At 52.1% G+C, this 17,656-nt stretch overlaps 4 protein-coding genes across 4 annotated transcripts; 3 read left to right on the top strand and 1 right to left on the bottom strand.

Annotated features, from left to right (window-relative positions):
* Nucleotides 1-5,291: 5,291 nt before the first annotated feature.
* On the top strand, nucleotides 5,292-6,930 carry J7T55_002031 (uncharacterized protein; the record flags this gene model as incomplete). Its single annotated transcript, XM_053133400.1, has 3 exons — nucleotides 5,292-5,671; nucleotides 5,739-5,901; nucleotides 5,962-6,930. The coding sequence occupies 3 exons, from the start codon at nucleotides 5,292-5,294 to the stop codon at nucleotides 6,928-6,930; spliced, it is 1,512 nt and encodes a 503-aa protein (XP_052988590.1).
* A 1,719-nt stretch (nucleotides 6,931-8,649) lies between these two features.
* Nucleotides 8,650-10,504, top strand: J7T55_002030 (uncharacterized protein; the record flags this gene model as incomplete). The annotated part of the gene is made up of 3 exons (XM_053133399.1): nucleotides 8,650-9,003; nucleotides 9,070-9,364; nucleotides 9,912-10,504. The coding sequence occupies 3 exons, from the start codon at nucleotides 8,650-8,652 to the stop codon at nucleotides 10,502-10,504; spliced, it is 1,242 nt and encodes a 413-aa protein (XP_052988589.1).
* An 820-nt stretch (nucleotides 10,505-11,324) lies between these two features.
* J7T55_002029 (uncharacterized protein) lies at nucleotides 11,325-12,702 on the top strand (the record flags this gene model as incomplete). Its single annotated transcript, XM_053133398.1, has 2 exons — nucleotides 11,325-12,614; nucleotides 12,676-12,702. The coding sequence occupies 2 exons, from the start codon at nucleotides 11,325-11,327 to the stop codon at nucleotides 12,700-12,702; spliced, it is 1,317 nt and encodes a 438-aa protein (XP_052988588.1).
* Nucleotides 12,703-13,074: 372 nt separating this feature from the next.
* On the bottom strand, nucleotides 13,075-15,811 carry J7T55_002028 (uncharacterized protein; the record flags this gene model as incomplete). Its single annotated transcript, XM_053133397.1, has 10 exons — nucleotides 13,075-13,181; nucleotides 13,239-13,289; nucleotides 13,370-13,875; nucleotides 13,935-14,089; nucleotides 14,146-14,221; nucleotides 14,290-14,445; nucleotides 14,518-15,405; nucleotides 15,459-15,523; nucleotides 15,584-15,701; nucleotides 15,756-15,811. 10 exons carry the CDS (start codon nucleotides 15,809-15,811, stop codon nucleotides 13,075-13,077), a joined length of 2,178 nt encoding a protein of 725 aa, XP_052988587.1.
* Between the last annotated feature and the right edge of the window lie 1,845 nt (nucleotides 15,812-17,656).

Below are 17,656 nucleotides of genomic sequence, written 5' to 3'. Positions count from 1 at the left end.
ACATAAGCAGAGTTGGCTCATTCACGTCTTCCCATCTCCCTCCCCCGAACACTCAACCTCATGCCATTTCCAACAGCACATGCGCGATGAAGGCGAAATTCTTTGGGACCAGCCAGAATTCTCCACATATATTGTGCATTAATCCAGCTTCAACGAGTTCACTTGCGGGCCTCCCGTACTGTCAGCATCTCATCGCCTCACCCTGGACCTGAATGTCAGTCCCTTCCACGAGCTGTGCTCTTGCTCTCCCCTGCGCACATGAGTAGCATCTTTCCTGGCTCTCATAACACATGATGATAGTCTCAGGAGCTATAATTGTGGCTCCAGTCCATGGCCCAATCAAATGGATTTCAACATCCTAAGCTGCCCCTGAATCACCGCTTCCCCTAGCATGGAAAATTCACATCTGTCTGAGACACAGAACATAATGTCTCGAGTCCAGTCCGCCGAAAACACTGTCGGAATTGACGAATAATCGGCCAGAGAGATCTGCCAGGCCGAACATCTCCGGCCTCCTCCCGAGTCTGGACGCCTTCGACTTTGCAAGAACACTGGCTTCGATCAAATTTGCATGCACACCTTAGAAGCTGCTGTTGCTGTTCTCGCGTAACCTCTAGCCCCAGATGACGAATTTCGAAGTGATACAGAGTTTTGCACCAGCACACTTGGGAAACCAAAGAAGAGGACTTTGTTGGGGCGGTCGAAGAATCGGGGGTCGCTGTTGCCTCTGCAAGTCAGCTCGTTGCCACAAATAACCATGGAGACCGCTCAGCAACTTTATGTTGCCTCCCGGGAAAATGGCGATAGAAACGGAACCTTGGGCGAGTCACCTCATATTGCACCCTAAACGATTGGCGCCCCTTTCACCCTGCATCCTTGCATCCTACATCTGCAGGCAGGATGCCGTGCATCCTTTGCGAAGGAGCCTCCGCCTTAGGAAGGTCTTTAAGTGGCCAGCCGGAAGCTCTCGAGTCGGACCACCACGTGCTCCTCGCTGCACTGCCCAACCCGAGGTTGAGGTTCGATGGCCCTGCATCCGCGTAAAGCCGGGCTCTTGGCCACGACATATGCGTGCATGACGACAACTCTTCGATTACGAGCCGCTTAGACGTCCTTCAGACGTCCTTCCAAGGTTGTACCGTGTGGATCTGGGCTCCCTCACCAAAACAGCTTTTACGACGTAAGCCGGCTCCAAGTGGGAGACGGCGCAGCTTTGTTTTTATCGAAGGCGACACAAATTTCTATCGGCGCTGCGATCGTCTAGATTTTGTGCGCCTGCCCAGCACAACACGAGCCACCACGCCTGACAGCAGACGTCACGGATGGACATCAGATGCAACCGCGTGATCCATCAAGGGCTCGATATTTTCCAGAAGACCGGTGAAGTGAAGACCAGGTGGTTCCGTTCCGTCCCTTTACCGTGGCGCCGAGAATCTGCAATATGGAAAATTCGCGCAGGCCGACGGGAGGCTGCAGCGAGCCCATGCCTCCTGGGTCGTACACGGAGGCGGATAATGGCGTCCTCAGAGGGCCCTTGGGTTTCCACAGCCGCCAGCGAACGATCGTGGCTGTTCATCTCTTAGCCTGTGGTCTCAGTCAAGGATTATTCCTGCCGCTGAACCTGTCTGCATCAGCGCCTCTGGATGATGATATTTTCTGCTGCTTCCGATGCGACGCAGTGGCGTGCCGGTGGTCCATCCTCGGCCGTCGGCCAATGGCCATACGGGTCGGCAACAAGGCCAGCAGGACTTGATGCACTCTTGTCGACGAAGTCAAACCGCATCTTTCGTTGGAAAGCACAGCGGATCCGGCTCCTGCGTTGAGCTTGCCCGCAACCCCTCGTTTCTGACTGATCCAACGTCCTACAAGCTGAAAGGCTCCAACACCAGCCCTTGATGGGGCACAGCATCAGGCTGGCTGACACAAACCACCTGATTGCCTGTCGTTGATCAACCACAGTCAGCACCTCGTAACGTAGTGCGGGACTAGAGCAAGACCGAGCCACGTGTTGGTCGTGCTGGATCCCGCTGTCATGTTTGCGTCCTGCATCTATGACAACTTTCCAGTGAGTTGTGCCGGTTTCCGGTAAGCGTTTCTTTTAATGTTGAACAGCTATAACAAGCTGGGACGATATCTTGGGCTTGGTAGGTGCTTGTTATGCGCCTGCTCACCAGCCGAGACATCCAGTTGATTTAAGCTCCAGGTGGCCCGAAGACCGCGGCTTGCGAAGAGCTTGGGCGCTGCTTAGCATTCGGTAGTTCTCGTGGCGGGCTTGGACGAAAAGCTTCAACTTGGCAAACCAGCCCAACCAGCCGGCGCGGCGTGCGGGGAGCTCCAACACCATGACCAGACTAAGTATTGCTTAGGCTAAGCCACCAAGCCAGCCCGTGATAGTTTCGACTTCCGAACGGATAGCGACTTGAGCGGACTGTTTTGACTACCTGACCGACGTCTTCGGGTCTTCGAAAGTTGTTCTTCCCCGTCCGAGCGCGCTTGGTCGTTTCTTCTCTCTTCTCGGGCCGGAAAACCTGGTAGGTTGCGCGAAAGTACAAGTACACAACCACATTTCAGCCAGGGCGTGTTGAGTAATCCCAGGCACGCCAGGCACGCTGTGGCGGTGACGGAGAAGAGTACAGGACAGTGTCAATCAGCGGTCGTCACACCTCGCTGATGGCCCTGTGTCACCGCTGGATCTCAGACATGCGGTGGATGTGTTCAGCGGTATCAGATCCTAGGGCCTAAAACGGCGCTCGGCCATGAAAGCGTGCTGCAGCAGATGGGTTCTCGGCTGTGGACATCGCACATTGCCCATACTCGACGCTCTCTCAGGCTTGAGGCCGCCGAGCTGGGGATAATCGAGCCCCGTCGGCACCGCCAGATCGGCAGCATCTCGCTGCGATGTCTCAGATCTCGTGGCTATCCCTCAACCAACATTTGCCATGCCGCCAGGCGGTTTGCCTTGCACAGGTGTCGATGTAGCGGTCGAAGGTAACGGGTGGACGGGCCAGCAAGGGTCGGAATACGGTGAGGCGAATGACCCGCACCCTGGAAGGATGCCCAGCAATTAGGAGGCCGTGTCGCTTCCCAGCAGCCGGGACCAAGTAACTGTGGTGCATCTAAGACAGTAATTTGGAGAGGGCACACGGGCACAAGTGCAGGCACAGGCACGGGCACGGGCACAGATGCACACGCTGCCTCCCCAGGGCGGCTCATGGTCGCTGGAGGGCAACAACACTGAGCACAAGACACCACAGCTGCATCCTCTGGCAAATACTCAAATCCTTCCCACAACTGTGCGATGTCGGCACTCAATGCGGCAGAGAGAGAGATAGAGGGAGAAGTAAGGACATGACACGACATGCCCAATCGAGGTACAAGCCCGATGCTGCATCCCATATCCTTCAGACGTTTGCCAGCACCCGCGTATTACATCCGATGCGCCGAGGGCTTGAGGCAGTGGGGCGAGCTGCATGACGTGCGATAGTCAGGGCGTATCCAGGCTATCTTGGAGCTGTCAAACCACAGGGGCACTCGCGGGGACAAAGCAGGTCGATGATGCCAAGCAGAGCACCCAAGTCATTCGAATCCCCGAGGCGCTCCAACTACAGTGGTCCCATTCCCCCGACCCCTCCCCCACCCAGGCGCTAACATCCACCTCCGCATCTGGGCATTCTGGCGACTCTGGGGCAGGCCAAGGGTATCCCCAGCAGTGGGCCTTGTGGGTGCTTTGCAAGGGTCGCTTCTCTCTCTTTCAAGTGAGGGCCGACATGAATCCAGGCACTGGCAGTTCTGGTTCGCTCGTGCCATTGCTGTGTGCTGCTGTGATCTGCTGTGCTCTTTGAGCCTCCTCACAACAGTAAAAGGTTCTACATATACACGTATATGCAGGTGCAGCCTTGTCTAAGTGCCCAAGTGTCCAAGTACCTGTCCAAGCACCTGCATAGGGTATCCTCCCTTGGACCAGACGCACCTGCTTGTCCAACCATCAGATCTGAGCTTCCAAATTGGTGTCCAGATCCTGCCGGCAGTGTTGACCCTCGTGCCCTGCTGCTGCCGTTTCCAAGAATTAGACTACCTCCTTCCCCGCCGTTGCAAGGAGTATGGAGCAAGGAGCAAGGTTTAGTTCAGTTCAGTTCCAGTTCACCAACCCATCCCCCGTCTCCACCCCCACACCCTTCCCCAACCTGACTGCCTGACTGACTTACTGCCTGGGGTTGTCTCTGCTCTCTTCGCAGCCCACACATCCACACATCATCCATCCTTTCACTGCTCCCCCTCCAATCAGTCAACCGACGATCCACCCACACACTTTCTTTCTCCGTGTTGCCGAGCTCAAACCCTCCCACACACTCTCTTTCTTGCGCTACCTACCACATGCGGCACAATTTGTCACCACCGACGCCCGCCATCTGGCATTCATGCTGACTGACGACAAGATCCGTTCGTTTGGTATACAGTACAGCCCCTCGTCCTCCTTCCTCGTCCCTGTCACGTCGAAATCGTCATACATACACAAAATCAGATATCTCGCCTCGTGCAGACAAACACTTGCACTCTTCACAGGTACGTGAACAAGTCTCGACACAGGCACGTACTATCACGCATTCTTGTCCATTCATTGCCATCTTACACACGCCTTTCTCTTGCGTCTGCGGGGGTATTTATCTCCCTTGCCTTCCCCCTCGTGATTCTGGAGCCTTCGAATCCCCCACCCCACTCACTGTCTGGGCAGCCGCAGCCTTGTGACTCTGATATTTCTCTTCTCGAATACCCTTCCTAGGAAACCGCGTCCTTTCCCTCGTCTTCCTTCACGTCACTGATTTATTAGCATTCAAGGTCTTCCTTTTTCCTTCAGCGTTCACCTTTTCTTTGCAGCTGGGGCAATTTGTGTTTGAAGAAGACTTCAGGCACTTCTCCGAAGTGACCTGATCTGTGGCCTGAAAGGTACATGTCTGCTGCTTTTTCCTCACGTCACCGTCAACTTTGACCCTACCTTCAAATCTCACTGCTGCACCTCGGTTCAGCGCTCTGCTGGATCTTAACCCAGCTCTGTCTCAACAGGACAGGAGCTTCAAACCCCATGCATAGTACCTAGGTAGTCAAGATGTGCGAATTAAAATCGCAACCTGACGGCTGCCCTCGATCACTTGTGCACTTTCACTCATGGTTTCCTCAAGCTCTTAATATGTCCCGACTAACAAGCTCCAGCTTCGATCGGCACTTGCCTGCTTGAGAGGCCGTGCAAGTCATCTGGTTTGAAATCCTCATCTTGGCTGTAAGCCTTGGACAAGATGGCCACCAACCTCTCCGACAATGACACAGAGAAGGCCACCGATTCGCAGCAGAACTTTGTGGGCACTCTGCGGGATCTGCCCCCTGACCCCGATGCTCATCTGTCCGAGTCGGAGCGAGCCCAAATCGACCGCAAGCTGCTTTGGAGGCTCGACTTGGTCATGATCCCGTGGCTGAGTCTGCTGTACTTGCTGGCATTCCTTGATCGTACCAACATTGGCAATGCCAAAATTGCCGGCCTCAACGATGACCTGCATATGAACACGCAGCAGTACAATGATACTCTGACAATTTTCTTCATCTCTTACGCGTTCTTCGAGCCGCTCACCAACATCCTCCTGAAGCGTCTGCGCCCATCAATCTTCATCCCGATCATCATGTATGTCATTGAAACCTACGTCATGGACCCCTTGTCTATACTGGAGCTTCTGCTGACGGAACGTTAGGGTCCTGTGGGGCGCTTGCATGGTTGGCATGGGATTTGTATACAACTGGTCCGGCTTGATGGCTGCCCGGTGGTTTCTGGGTCTCACAGAAGCGGGTTTGTTTCCCGGTATCAACTACTACCTTTCCTGCTGGTACAAGAGATCCGAATTCGGCGTGCGAGCTGTGAGTATTTGCCTTCCTTATCACTGAGCCTAGTAATCCCAATACTGACCACACATGCAGGCCATCTTCTTCTCTGCTGCTGCGCTTTCAGGATCATTTGGTGGCCTTCTCGCTGCCGCTATTGAGAATATGGCTGGCGTGGGAGGCAGGCCTGGCTGGGCATGGATCTTCATTCTCGAAGGGCTGGCAACAGTCATTATTGGCTTCATCTCTTTCTGGATGGTTCACGACTTCCCTGACGAAGCCAAATTCCTTTCCGACGATGACCGGGCCCGCGTCATCCGCCGCCTGAAACTCGATCAGCAATCATCAGCAGAGCACGAGGATTTCTCCATGCAATACTTCTGGCAGGCTTTGAAAGACTGGAAGATGTGGCTCGGCATGGCGATTTACATGGGCTGCGATATGCCACTCTACGCCTTCAGCCTGTTCCTGCCAACCATCATTAAGAATGCGGGTGTGGCAGCTCCAAACGATGTCGTCAAGCAGCAGCTATACAGCGTTGCGCCCTATGCCGTTGCCGCCGTTTTGACCGTCGTCATAGGCTTTGTCGCTGATCGCACCCAGGCCCGTGGGCTCTGCAACATTTGCGTCTCGGTTGTGGGAATCGTTGGTTTTTCGATACTCATCGGCTCTAAAGATGCCTGGGTACAGTACGCGGGCACATTCCTTGGCGCAGCGGGCATCTATCCCTGCATTGCCAACACGATCACTTGGATGGCAAACAACACAGAGGGCGTTTACAAACGAGGAGTGGTCCTCGGCTTCGTCATCGGTTGGGGAAACCTCAACGGTGTGGTCTCTTCCAACATCTACTTCAACAGCCCCCGTTTTTTCCAAGGCCATGGCGTTGTCCTTGCCTACATGGTCATCTTCCTGCTCGGAGGTTCTACCCTAATGACTTTGGGTCTCCGGATCGAGAACAAGAAGCGCCGCAATGGAGAGCGTGACGGATGGGCCGCTGGCAAGTCGGAGCACGAGCTGGAGAAGATGGGCGACACCCGACCTGACTTTTTCTATACGACATAGTCTCTCATTACAGAGCTGCGCTCGGTTTAGTGCGGTGGGATTTTGTGGGAACCAACCGAACTCGATTGCAATGTTTTCTTTCGTATCTGTGCGACTTCTACGGTACGTCCTCCGAGAAACATTAATTGTCGCAGTGGATAGACGCTGCCAGCTTCCACTTTGGTCCTACATTTTGGGGCAGAAGGAAATATCACAGCTTGGCGTTGGCGGCGTCCTCGTCTACAATAACCTCATTTCACTGCGCGATTTGACTCACACATGGCGGCGTGTCATGCATGAACATCGCCGCCATCGAAAAGGCTCGAGTTCTTGTGCATATAATCTTCCGAGGCTTGGTTCGATTTTCAAAAGAGAGGCGCATTTTTGAATGAGCAACATGTACATAGATACTGTAGTCTCTCGAGTTGCAAGATTCTCAAATGATACCTGAAGAGCGAAGATCTCATCGCAAGTGACTGTTGGTATCTGTTTTCAGATGTCGTCTCACTGGGCTTCCTGTACAGGCCACGATCCATCAGTGGAAGTGCTGTCCCCGCCAAGAATTCTGTCAGAAAGGAGCCCGACAACCTACAGCACAGCGCATTCCAACGAGGTGATCTGTCTCGGAGAAAAAGGAGGAGCAGAGGGCGGACTGTCTCGGAAAGGGAAGCTCTACCACCATCTCGCATACCTTGTGGATCTCTTGAACCCAATCCCTGAAAGTTAGTCGGCCGGTCTTACGTCTCACACGCGGGCAGCGCGCCACCTGATGCGGCCGCGGCAGGTCTGACAGCATGTTGGGTGACGGCAGCACGGACGGACGGACGGATAGGCGAAGTGTCAACGGGTGGCACAGCCGAGCTCCCCCGCTCGGTGGCTCGATGCCTTGACTGGCTGCTGCATGTGCTTGTTAGATCGGTCATTTGTGGGCTGGTTCTAGTTTTGGGCCTCGGCGTTTTGTGAAACTGTTGCTGGCTGGCTGTTGTGGTGGTGCGATGCCCCCCAGTTCTTGGAGGGCCATGCGGTCGGTTGTGCAGCTATGCACTACGTGTTGATGCGGTAGAGGAGGGACATGGCTTGATTGTTGGGACAGCTCTTGAGGTATAATCAACGCTGAGTGATTTCGAAAGGAGTCACAAAGGCCAACATTTCACGACGTGTTCGAGCAGGTCTCTTCATTCGTTGGTGCAGACGGTCAGCTGTGAAGGTGTTTACGTCAAGAAGGCTTGAACGGCGGTTTTAAGAGCAGCAGATGCCTCTGCAGAATTATCTACTTGTGTTGGACAAAGTCTGATGTAACTCTGGTATACATGGCTGTGTTCCAGACGGTGGGGGCTGCCAAGTGCTCAGCTCAATGGTGCCTCATTTTGCATGCTGATCGACCGGTTGACCCGTTGTCATGGATCCCAACACAGTCCAGGCCTGAGTCCATCTAGACTACGGCACGCCGCTGCGGCAGCTCGCATCGGCTCAAACTGCCGAAAGCCACCCGCTGTCCCCAAGGCGGGATCGTCACCCCCACATTTAGAGGCTCAAGTACCGAGGGCCCGATCGCGAACGCCGGCGCAAAAGTATCGAGATACGCGAGATCCACCCCCGACGTCATGTCACCCGATCCGCCTGCGCCGTTGTAAAAACCGGGGGCCCCCTTGTGCCACTGCGCCGTGAGACACTGCACCTTTGACAGCCTCACTGTGTTTTGTTTAAATCTCCGAGAGCCAACTGAGACAAGTCTTCAACATGGCACAGCAGCAGCAGCAGCAACAACATGGTGGTCTGGACACCGGTGCCGACAACGACTTCCTCCCGATCGTGACGTCCGAGACGCACGGTGATCAGGTCAACACTATGAAGCTCGATGATCATGCACCGCAGGGCACACCGGCGGAGGCGGACAGGATCGTGGCCGGCTTCACGCCCGGCGGCCTGGCGCGGACGATCGCCCTGCCCGCGCCGCGGATCGTGCGCGACTTCCGCATGCAGGCCAGCCTCGAGCGCAAGGTCGCGCTGGGCCGGAGCTGCTGGGGCGAGCGGAACTGGATCGGCATCTGCGGCGGGGAGTGGAGCGCGGCTTGGGGGAAGGGCACGGTGGTGGTATGTTATCTTGGACCCATGCTTTTTAGGTCCTGTGGCTGATATCGTGTCTGTCTGTCTCTCCAGCCTGGCGGTCAGGACGCCCAGCTCCTCACTGACAACAAGTCTACATTTGTGGACACGCGCTACCTTCTTGTGACGGCTGACGCTGAGCCGGCGCACATCATGGTCCGCACCGAGGGCTGGAGGACGGGCCCGCCTGAGGTCCTTACGCGGCTGCTTGATCCCGTCGAGGGCGACAAGGTGTCGCCGGACGAATACCGCTTCCGGATCTTTATTCGGCTCGAGACGGGCGATGAGAGGTATCGCTGGGTGAATGAGGGCATGTGGATCGGTAGTGGAGTGCGAAGAGGGTTGGAAGGTGAGTCTTTGTTGTCGTTCTTGTTGTCTGACTCCCTGGTTGAAACCTACTATTGGGGGACACCGTGGACTTTGCTCTGTGACTGATCGTATTGCAGTGATTTATGATGGGTATCGGCTACTTTGAATGTCTGTGACTCCCACAGCTGGACTGAGATGAATAGCTCACTTCCTTTCAGTCGTGCCAGAGTCAGCATTTCTTCTGCCAACGATGGAGAAGGCGTCAGTCGCTTTGGGAATGCTTCCAGCAAGGCTGGGTTCGCCTCCTGGGCATTGTCACTTGCTAGCCAAGCGTTTCGAAAGCTGCACTCCTCTAAGCAATTCAAAATTGCTTTGTGAGCAACAATGGCATTGTCCTCTACAAGTCACTCGCCTTTGTTGCATTGCTCTGTCACAGCAACGCTTGGCCCGCGAATTATGGACAAGAGCAAATTCTATATAATAACGTCTTTCGGGACAGAACAGACTGTCGACAATCCAAAATGGAAACCCAATCACCGCTGGGGTATTCTCTAAAAAGTGCAGCAGACTGAACATGGAGCCCATAGGCTACACACCCACAACAATGGAGATCGTCGCTAAGCGTGTCGATCCTCAAATTGAAATTGTCCCCTACCAGGCTTCCTGGCCCGTCACATTTTCCAATATTGCATCTCGCATTACCTCTGCCCTCGGGCCCGAAGTCATAAGACTGGAGCATGTAGGCTCCACATCTGTGCCGGGGCTCCACGCAAAGCCGATCTGCGACATTCTGCTCGAGGTGAGTGATCCATCGAAGGAGAACCTATATATTCCGGCGCTCGAAAGCCTTGGGTTCGTGCATTACTTTCGCCAACCCAAATGGCACGGACACCGTTTCCTCGCTGTTGATCAGGCAGATGTTGAGATTAATCTTCACGTCCACCGTGAAAACTGTCAAGTGGCTGCCCAATTCCTGACATTCCGCGACTTTCTGCGCGAAAATGCCTGGGCGCGGGACGAGTACGCCGAGGCGAAGAGGAAGGCAGCGGATAATTCGAATGATGAGGACGGCGGCCGTGTAAGGTACCAGATGCAGAAGAGTGCTGTGTTGAACCGGTTAAAAGTTCAAGCGATCACAGAGACGCCGTCGCCTCCTTGCACTGGCTGTGTTGTTGGTTAGGCTGAGTCCGCGTGGTGAATGCGTTTGATTAATAATCGACAAGTTCTTTTAGATTGCAAAGTTGACTATCTTTGCTGTAAATACCGTTGCCTTTTCTCATTTGAGAATTATGTGATCTATGTGAAGTAACATCAATACCTTCCCCGCAAAATTAGTTTTTGTCTCTCATGTCTCGGGCACAGTCTTCAAGTGCCCGGCTGGGAGTTTTCTCTACTCAACCTCTGTATTTCTAGAGCTGAGTTGCAATGCAAACAGCTGAACAATCAGAGAACAAAGGCCAATAACTCATGGCCGATTTCCGTGTCTGCTTCTTGTCGTGTGGGCGGCGGACTTTGCAGCATGCTTCCGACAGCAGATCACCGCACCGAAGTGTCACATGCCCCTTCTATATGAGGCTTCGACCGAAATAGACTCCACTTGGGCAAATGTGGGGAAAAGCTCGCTGGTGAACTTTCAAAGTACTGCGTGGCTATTTCACGAGATTCCAGCCTCTGAAGCTCTGTGTTGCGATCTATCAATTGCACTGTTAGGCTTTACCGCTGTGATCCAACAGCCTGAAAATGCCGCAAACCGGCTCAATCTCCGACCGATTCTAAAAGTAGTTACACTACAGGGCGCTTGCGAGTTAGCTCTTACGGGTTACATCGCCTATCTGACAACATTGTATGGTACATTGACTTTCATGGTCAACCTTATATAAGGATTTCGGTAAATTGTAAGGCCCCGTCTATTGTCAAGCAGGATAAGAAACCGAAAACCACATCTAGCTGCAATCTCCCAGGAGTAATTCGTTTGTTCGTCGAGAGAGTAGATAATCAAAATGTCCTCAAAGCTTTCGCTTAGTGTGCTAATTATTGGTGCTGGGCCATCAGGAAATACAGCAGCGACAGCGTTGGCTTCAGATGGTCACACTGTCACCGTGCTCGAAAGACACCCTCAACTCCAGACACGGGGAGGCAATATCATCGTACAGCCTTCTGCAGTTCAATGCCTGAACCTGATCGGTATTTCGGAATCTTTGGACCAAATATCAGTGGATACAACAAATCATTACTTATGGAGGTGGAAGGACGACGAGCCATTCACAGAGACGAAAGCAATACCTGATGGAACGATCCGAAAGCCCACGGATAGACCATCGTTGCAGCGGATCACTTTCGAAGCTGCTGTCACCGCTGGAGCGAAGTATCTCTTTGGCAAAACTGTTGTCCGTATCGATGAGCACGAGAGTGGCCAGCTGTTGGTGAAAGTCGCGGATGGTGACGAATACCTGGCCGATTTGGTAATCGGTGCCGATGGCATCAAGTCGAAAGTCCGCGAGCTGATGAACCCCGGACAAGACATGAAGCCAGTGACGTCGCCTGAATGTATCTTCCAGACGGAGGTTGACATCGGCATTGTGCAGCGAGACCCAGTCGCCGCCCCGTTTGGCGTCCTTTCACACCACCTTATGTTCGGTCCCGGGCGTTACTGTATCGGTCGACCAACCGCTCACGGAAGCATGCGCTTACTCTTATGCAATATGGAATACGGCTATCCCCTCACGGATGAAGATCTTGACGGAGCCTGGAACTCGGACGGGGACCCGGCCGAGATACGCGAGGCGTTCAAAGGCTTCGGTGCGCCGCTGCGTGCCTACATCGAGTGTGTGGTGCGTGGTGGCCGTCCAATCGACAAGTGGCATATCGCAACCGCACCTCAGATGGAAACCTGGCTTGGATTTGGCGGACGTTGTGTCCTTATAGGAGATGCTGCTCATGCCATGGTGCCGCATACCGCCCAGGGGGTGAGCCAGGGTATTGAAGATGGCCTGGCTATGAGCACAGCTCTCCACTGGGCTGTTAAGCGAGAGGATCTGACTTCTATTTTGCAGAAGTGGGAGGCGCTACGAAAACCGCGAGCCGAGAAGATGTTCGATGCCGGCCAGAAGAACATTGCCATGTTCACTCTTCCCGACGGGCCGGAACAAGAAGCCAGGGATCACAGACTCTCGACGACAGGCTTCACTGGCCGGCCAACAGACTGGAATACTGTTAAAATGGATGAGAATGCTCCCAGGATGTCACCAGAGTATACAAAATGGGCCATGAGCTACGACGTGGTTGCAGAGGTGAGCTATACTCCTAAAGCCTAGCCTTGAACAAGTTGTCTGACAACGATTGCTGTATTAGACGAACAAAATTTTCTCCAAGACATGAACTCCTCGAAAAAAACAGGTAATTGCAAAAGATGGACCCCTTTAGCCGGGCATTGCTAGGTGAAAATGATTCAGGTTTGGGAGGAAGTGCGCAGCAAGGGGTTTCTAGACCAGAGGCAATGTTTCGTTGATGCGACAAGATACAATAGAGAACGTATATTGTGGTCTACAGATTAATGCATTTATACCTATGAAAGATGTAGCGTTCAAACTAAGGGGACAAGGGCTGGCACTAGGTCTTTCAGTGTGTCACAATATATGTATAAGCAGGAGGCTATACTAGTAGTAGTATGCTCGATACTACAACATCCCCCTTTTAGGGTGTATCGGTGAAAGAAGCACTTAATGCGCCTCCATTAATAGCCACATTTCATTATGGAGCCTTCAGCAGACCCTCGTAAATAACAGACCAGGTGCCATCCTTGGGAAATCCTGGTGCGTCTCCTTCCGAGCCCTGCCAACCGGCGGCCATGTACGCCACTGTTGACCCGTCAGCTAAAATCTCCCGAAAAATAATTGACTTGTGATATTACGTACCAGCATGAAGAAAGAATGCATTTCCATCCAGGAACGGTGGAGGTGTGCCGCCTGAAATCCAGGTAGGTCAGCACATCACATACAGGATCGATCGGTCCGCAACAGCAAAGGACATCGGGAGTCAGACTCACCATTACCACCTCTCTCCGCAAATCCTGCATCGTCAAACACCCAGGAGTCAAACGCTGTCAGGTGACCCATCGCTCGTTCCGGCTCGCCCAGTCTTGCAGCGTTGATGGCCAATACCGGCCGACCCCACCCAAATACCTTCCCTTCCACCCCTCCCCAGACCTCGTGGACCTTGTCTGCCGTCTTCTTCGCAACTTCCTCATCCACACTGGGCGTCCCTGTGCTCGGCAAAATCCCGCGCAACATACTCAAGCTCCGTGGATCTGAGTTGAGCTCGGGATCGTCCCACCAGCTGCTGTTGAGGCCCTCATATGGGGTGTACAGCCCATCATCGGCTATCGGTATCGGGGCGAGGTTGTCAGCGACAATAGTCCATTGTTCGGGAATGGTTGCGTTTGAACGTTTTTTCCATGTCCGAGCTAGGTTGAGGCCATACTGCCAGTAGCCAAGCTCGTAGGCGAGGTTTCGTGTCTCGAGAGGAGGAGTGTTCTCTGTGACGCCATATGCTCTGTGACCCATGTCAGTTGATGTATGAGTAGGCAGATGGTCGTGCGTGGAATAGCTGACGGTGGGCCGAGGTCGTAATGACCTGAGGACTGATTGTACCAGGCATAAGAAGCCATGTAATCTGCAGAAGCAGTTAAGACGGCATCCCAGCGCTCAAGGGTTTCCTCGGATGGGTCTGCTATGTAGGCAAGTTCGGCTAGGTACATGGGATGAGGCTGGTGGGATTTGGGTCAATCCATCTGAATTATCGCCTCAGACCAGTCATGCTTACCTGTTGCCATAGAAGTAGCGCATTGATAGAGCCCGGGGAGTTGTGTCCGGTAATGAGTTCGGTCATTTTCGGCCACCTTTTGGACGAGATGGTTAATGATCAGGGATGCATGGTCTTAGACTGTAGTTCTCAAGAAGATCTTACCTGGCTCCTTCCCAACCCATGCTCTTCGCCCTGTCCAGGGAGGAGGGAAGCAGAGTTTCGTACAAGGTCGGAAAGATGTCGTCAAAATATTTCTTCCGGTCCCAAGTAATCCAGTGGGCGTTGTGCAAGACCACGACTTCCATATGGAACTTGCCGCTGCGGATCGTCGAGGCATATCAGGAAGCATCCATGCTTTAAGCGAGACAGCGATTTCGAAGAAACACTTACTACCATCCATTGTTCATCAGCCCCGACTCCTGGGGTGACTGTCCTTCCGCCGCGCTGTTGACACGGACATGGTACTGCGACAGAACAATTCTGCGCTGAAGCTCAGTTGCATTCGGATTTGTCGACCCCGTGAGATCAATGAAGCCACCTTCCTCCCAGTATTCATTCCACCCGGCGGGATTCCGTTGCTGGATTGTAGATGGCAAGTCGGGGGCCTGCTTTTCGGGCGAGAAATTCGCCGTGAAGGATATCGTAGAAGGAGTGGAGCTGTTACCTATCGTTGTGGGAGCAAGTGTGTAGCGATGTGCTGTGACTGCGGTTGAGTTTTGGGGCTCGTTCCTGGATAAAGCTAATGGAGAATTCGCGGGCCATCGCAGATTGACGAAGTAGACCGTTTCCTGCAGCTCGTGATGAATGTGAGCGCTGCTGTCTCCCTGGGACTCAACAAGTGTCGTTGAGTGATTCAATGGGAACTCATAGCTTCCTACGAAGACCTCGTACTTGTACTTTGTTGTGTGGATTGGTGGATAGGGAAAGTCGAATTCAATCTTCAAATCTCCGGAGGACAGGAGAGCGGACTCGATCTCAAAGACCACGCTATCCGATTCGAAGTCGCCTTGGGTGGTGACCTTGACCGTCTGTCCATCCACTCGAAATGACGATGTGATGACTCCAGCCCATAAATCGAGCTCCTGCAATGGCTCAGTGATCAACGAGGGCGCCAGAGTAGTATCCTTGTATTTGAGTCCAATGCGGCCGAGATTGATGCGGTTAGGGTTAGCAATCAGCCACTGTGAGACCAGCGGAAGATTGGAATCGGGATAATCGTAAGACACATTTCGACCGTGTGTCTCGAGAGGCCGGCCATGGTAGTCGCTCAGCTTCTCGCTGCGCCAACTCAGCTATGATCGGAAGCTGAAAACGAAGGACCCACTACTCACCCGTTGCTCGGCAGGGAATCGTTGTGCCATGCCCAGCTAGACAGTGCATTGAACGGGAGGAGACTCTGGCATTTGCTAAGTCCATGCATCTTAATCACTAGAGCAACGTAATTTGAAGGACGCACCTGCATTCCCGTGTTGTCCACGTTGAAGGCGAAGTTCCCATTACCGACTTGCAAAGGAGTTGAGGTGTTATCAATGAGATTGGTCCGCACGACATTAAATTGGGAAAGAATCTGTTGTCTATCTCGAAAATAAGTTGTCTCATCATCGGGAGTGACTGGACCTCGCAATTACCTGTCAATCGAGGCAGACACTGCCAAAGGCAGCAATACTGTCCAGAGAAGCATCATCTTTGCAGTTTTGATGATATCTGCCCAAGGTAAAGACTGACTAGTAAAACAATACTTGAAAGACACATTCACTGAGCCTTCACCCATTCGACTCGATCGATAATTTGGCTTGTCTCCGCATTGAATGTTGTCGCAATGCAGCGCATGTTGATCCTGCCTACTTGAAGACCCCGGGGTGCCAAGCCGGCTGTTTTCCGAACGAGGTTCATGACGGTGCAAGCGCGGCAAGATGACCCGAAGCCGAGCAAACATTGGTCGAATTTTGCCTCCAATTCTAGACCAGCAGAATATGAATTGATTCATCGTTGCCACATGCAGGAGACGGATTGGTTGGAAGAGCCCGGAGTCCCCTAGAATGATCTAAATTCTGTCATAACGGCCTATGAAATACCTACATTTGGTCGACAACGTGGGTGTCTTAAGGAAGAGAGTCTAATAGAAACTGCCGCTGGGTTCTACCCCATCCCTTAGATCTGGATCTTGATGAGCAGCTCAAGGTCAAGCCTAATCACAATTGTAGATGTGTTACCTTATGCTTTGCTTACCCAACCTTATTCATACAAAAACAGCTTGAAGATACAAATCATAATGCGTTCAATTTTGGACGGCAAGCCGCTATGTGGAGTTAATGGCCTTTACCTCTCCGTGCTTCAAAATTGAAGGCGCCCAGGTGTCTAGAGCTTCGCAAGTATTTCGAGCGTCCTGCCACTCACCGACAGCGCCTCCCCAACAAGTTGCATCATTGCATGTGGAATTTTGCCTCTGACCTTCCAAGAATGGGATAGTACCAGCTGCACAAGCCAAATTTTGACAGACTACATCTTCAACACACAATACTGCCCTAACAGTAGGAAAGTCTGGAGTAGCTTTGCATGCTTCACACCCATTCTTCAAAATGATGATATGGGTTTCATATGGGGCAAAACGAAAACCTGACCGAAATCCAGACTTCAGTCCCGTTGTATAACTATACGAGAAAAGACGTTGTTTTCTAGGTTGTAATTTTGAATAATCCTTCGGGACCCCTGCCAAGCTTCTAAATGTTTTACATGCTGGCGTGCTTCCATTCGATGATGATTACCTGTAGTCATCGGTGTATTGTAAATGCGGTAGAACTTTTCTGCTACAACAAATCAATATCATGTGCGACCCTCCCATTGGCCTCAGCACAAATAAATATGCATTATAGGAGAATAGGCATAATCATTCTAAATGGGGTATGGTTCCACAGGCGTTGTAACTCTGTAGGGCTATCTCCATATGTCAGCGTAATCCTGAATCCTTTCGCTTCCCAACAGTGGCTGTATGAGAGGGCTACGCTTGATGTCAGCGGTATCTAAACGAAGGCCTCGGACTTGCTTACCTGCACGTTGCCCCCTTGCGAGTTTCTGCCCTGTCTGACGTTTCGCGGCGTCGGCATGTGCCACGTTCGGATGTGAATTCGGCCTTTTCACTGCCATCCATTCTTAATTGGTCTGTTTGTGTGAATCGTAGCGTTAGCGTTTATAGCGAGCTGATTAGTCTGTTGGGCTTATGGCTATAAGTAGGCCTTAAAGGGATACAGCCTTTAGCTATTTCCTATAACTAAGTAAGCAACTTATACCTAAATAAATATTAATATTTTTAAACACATATTATATTTAAATATATAACTTAGCTAATACTAATTAGTAATTATAAGGGCAATTATAAATAGCTAAATATAAAAAAAGATAGTTTATTATTTTAAAATTTATATACTATTTATATATATTTTTTATAAAGCAGCTATATTAATATTTATTTATATTTATAAACTTATATTTATTATAAGTATTTTTTATAAATATTAATAAATTATTATAT

Source organism: Diaporthe amygdali (assembly GCF_026229845.1).
Source record: "Diaporthe amygdali strain CAA958 chromosome Unknown NODE_37_length_474048_cov_65_229390, whole genome shotgun sequence".
NCBI classification, from domain to species: domain Eukaryota; kingdom Fungi; phylum Ascomycota; class Sordariomycetes; order Diaporthales; family Diaporthaceae; genus Diaporthe; species Diaporthe amygdali.
This window is presented reverse-complemented; position numbering and strand designations above follow the sequence as displayed.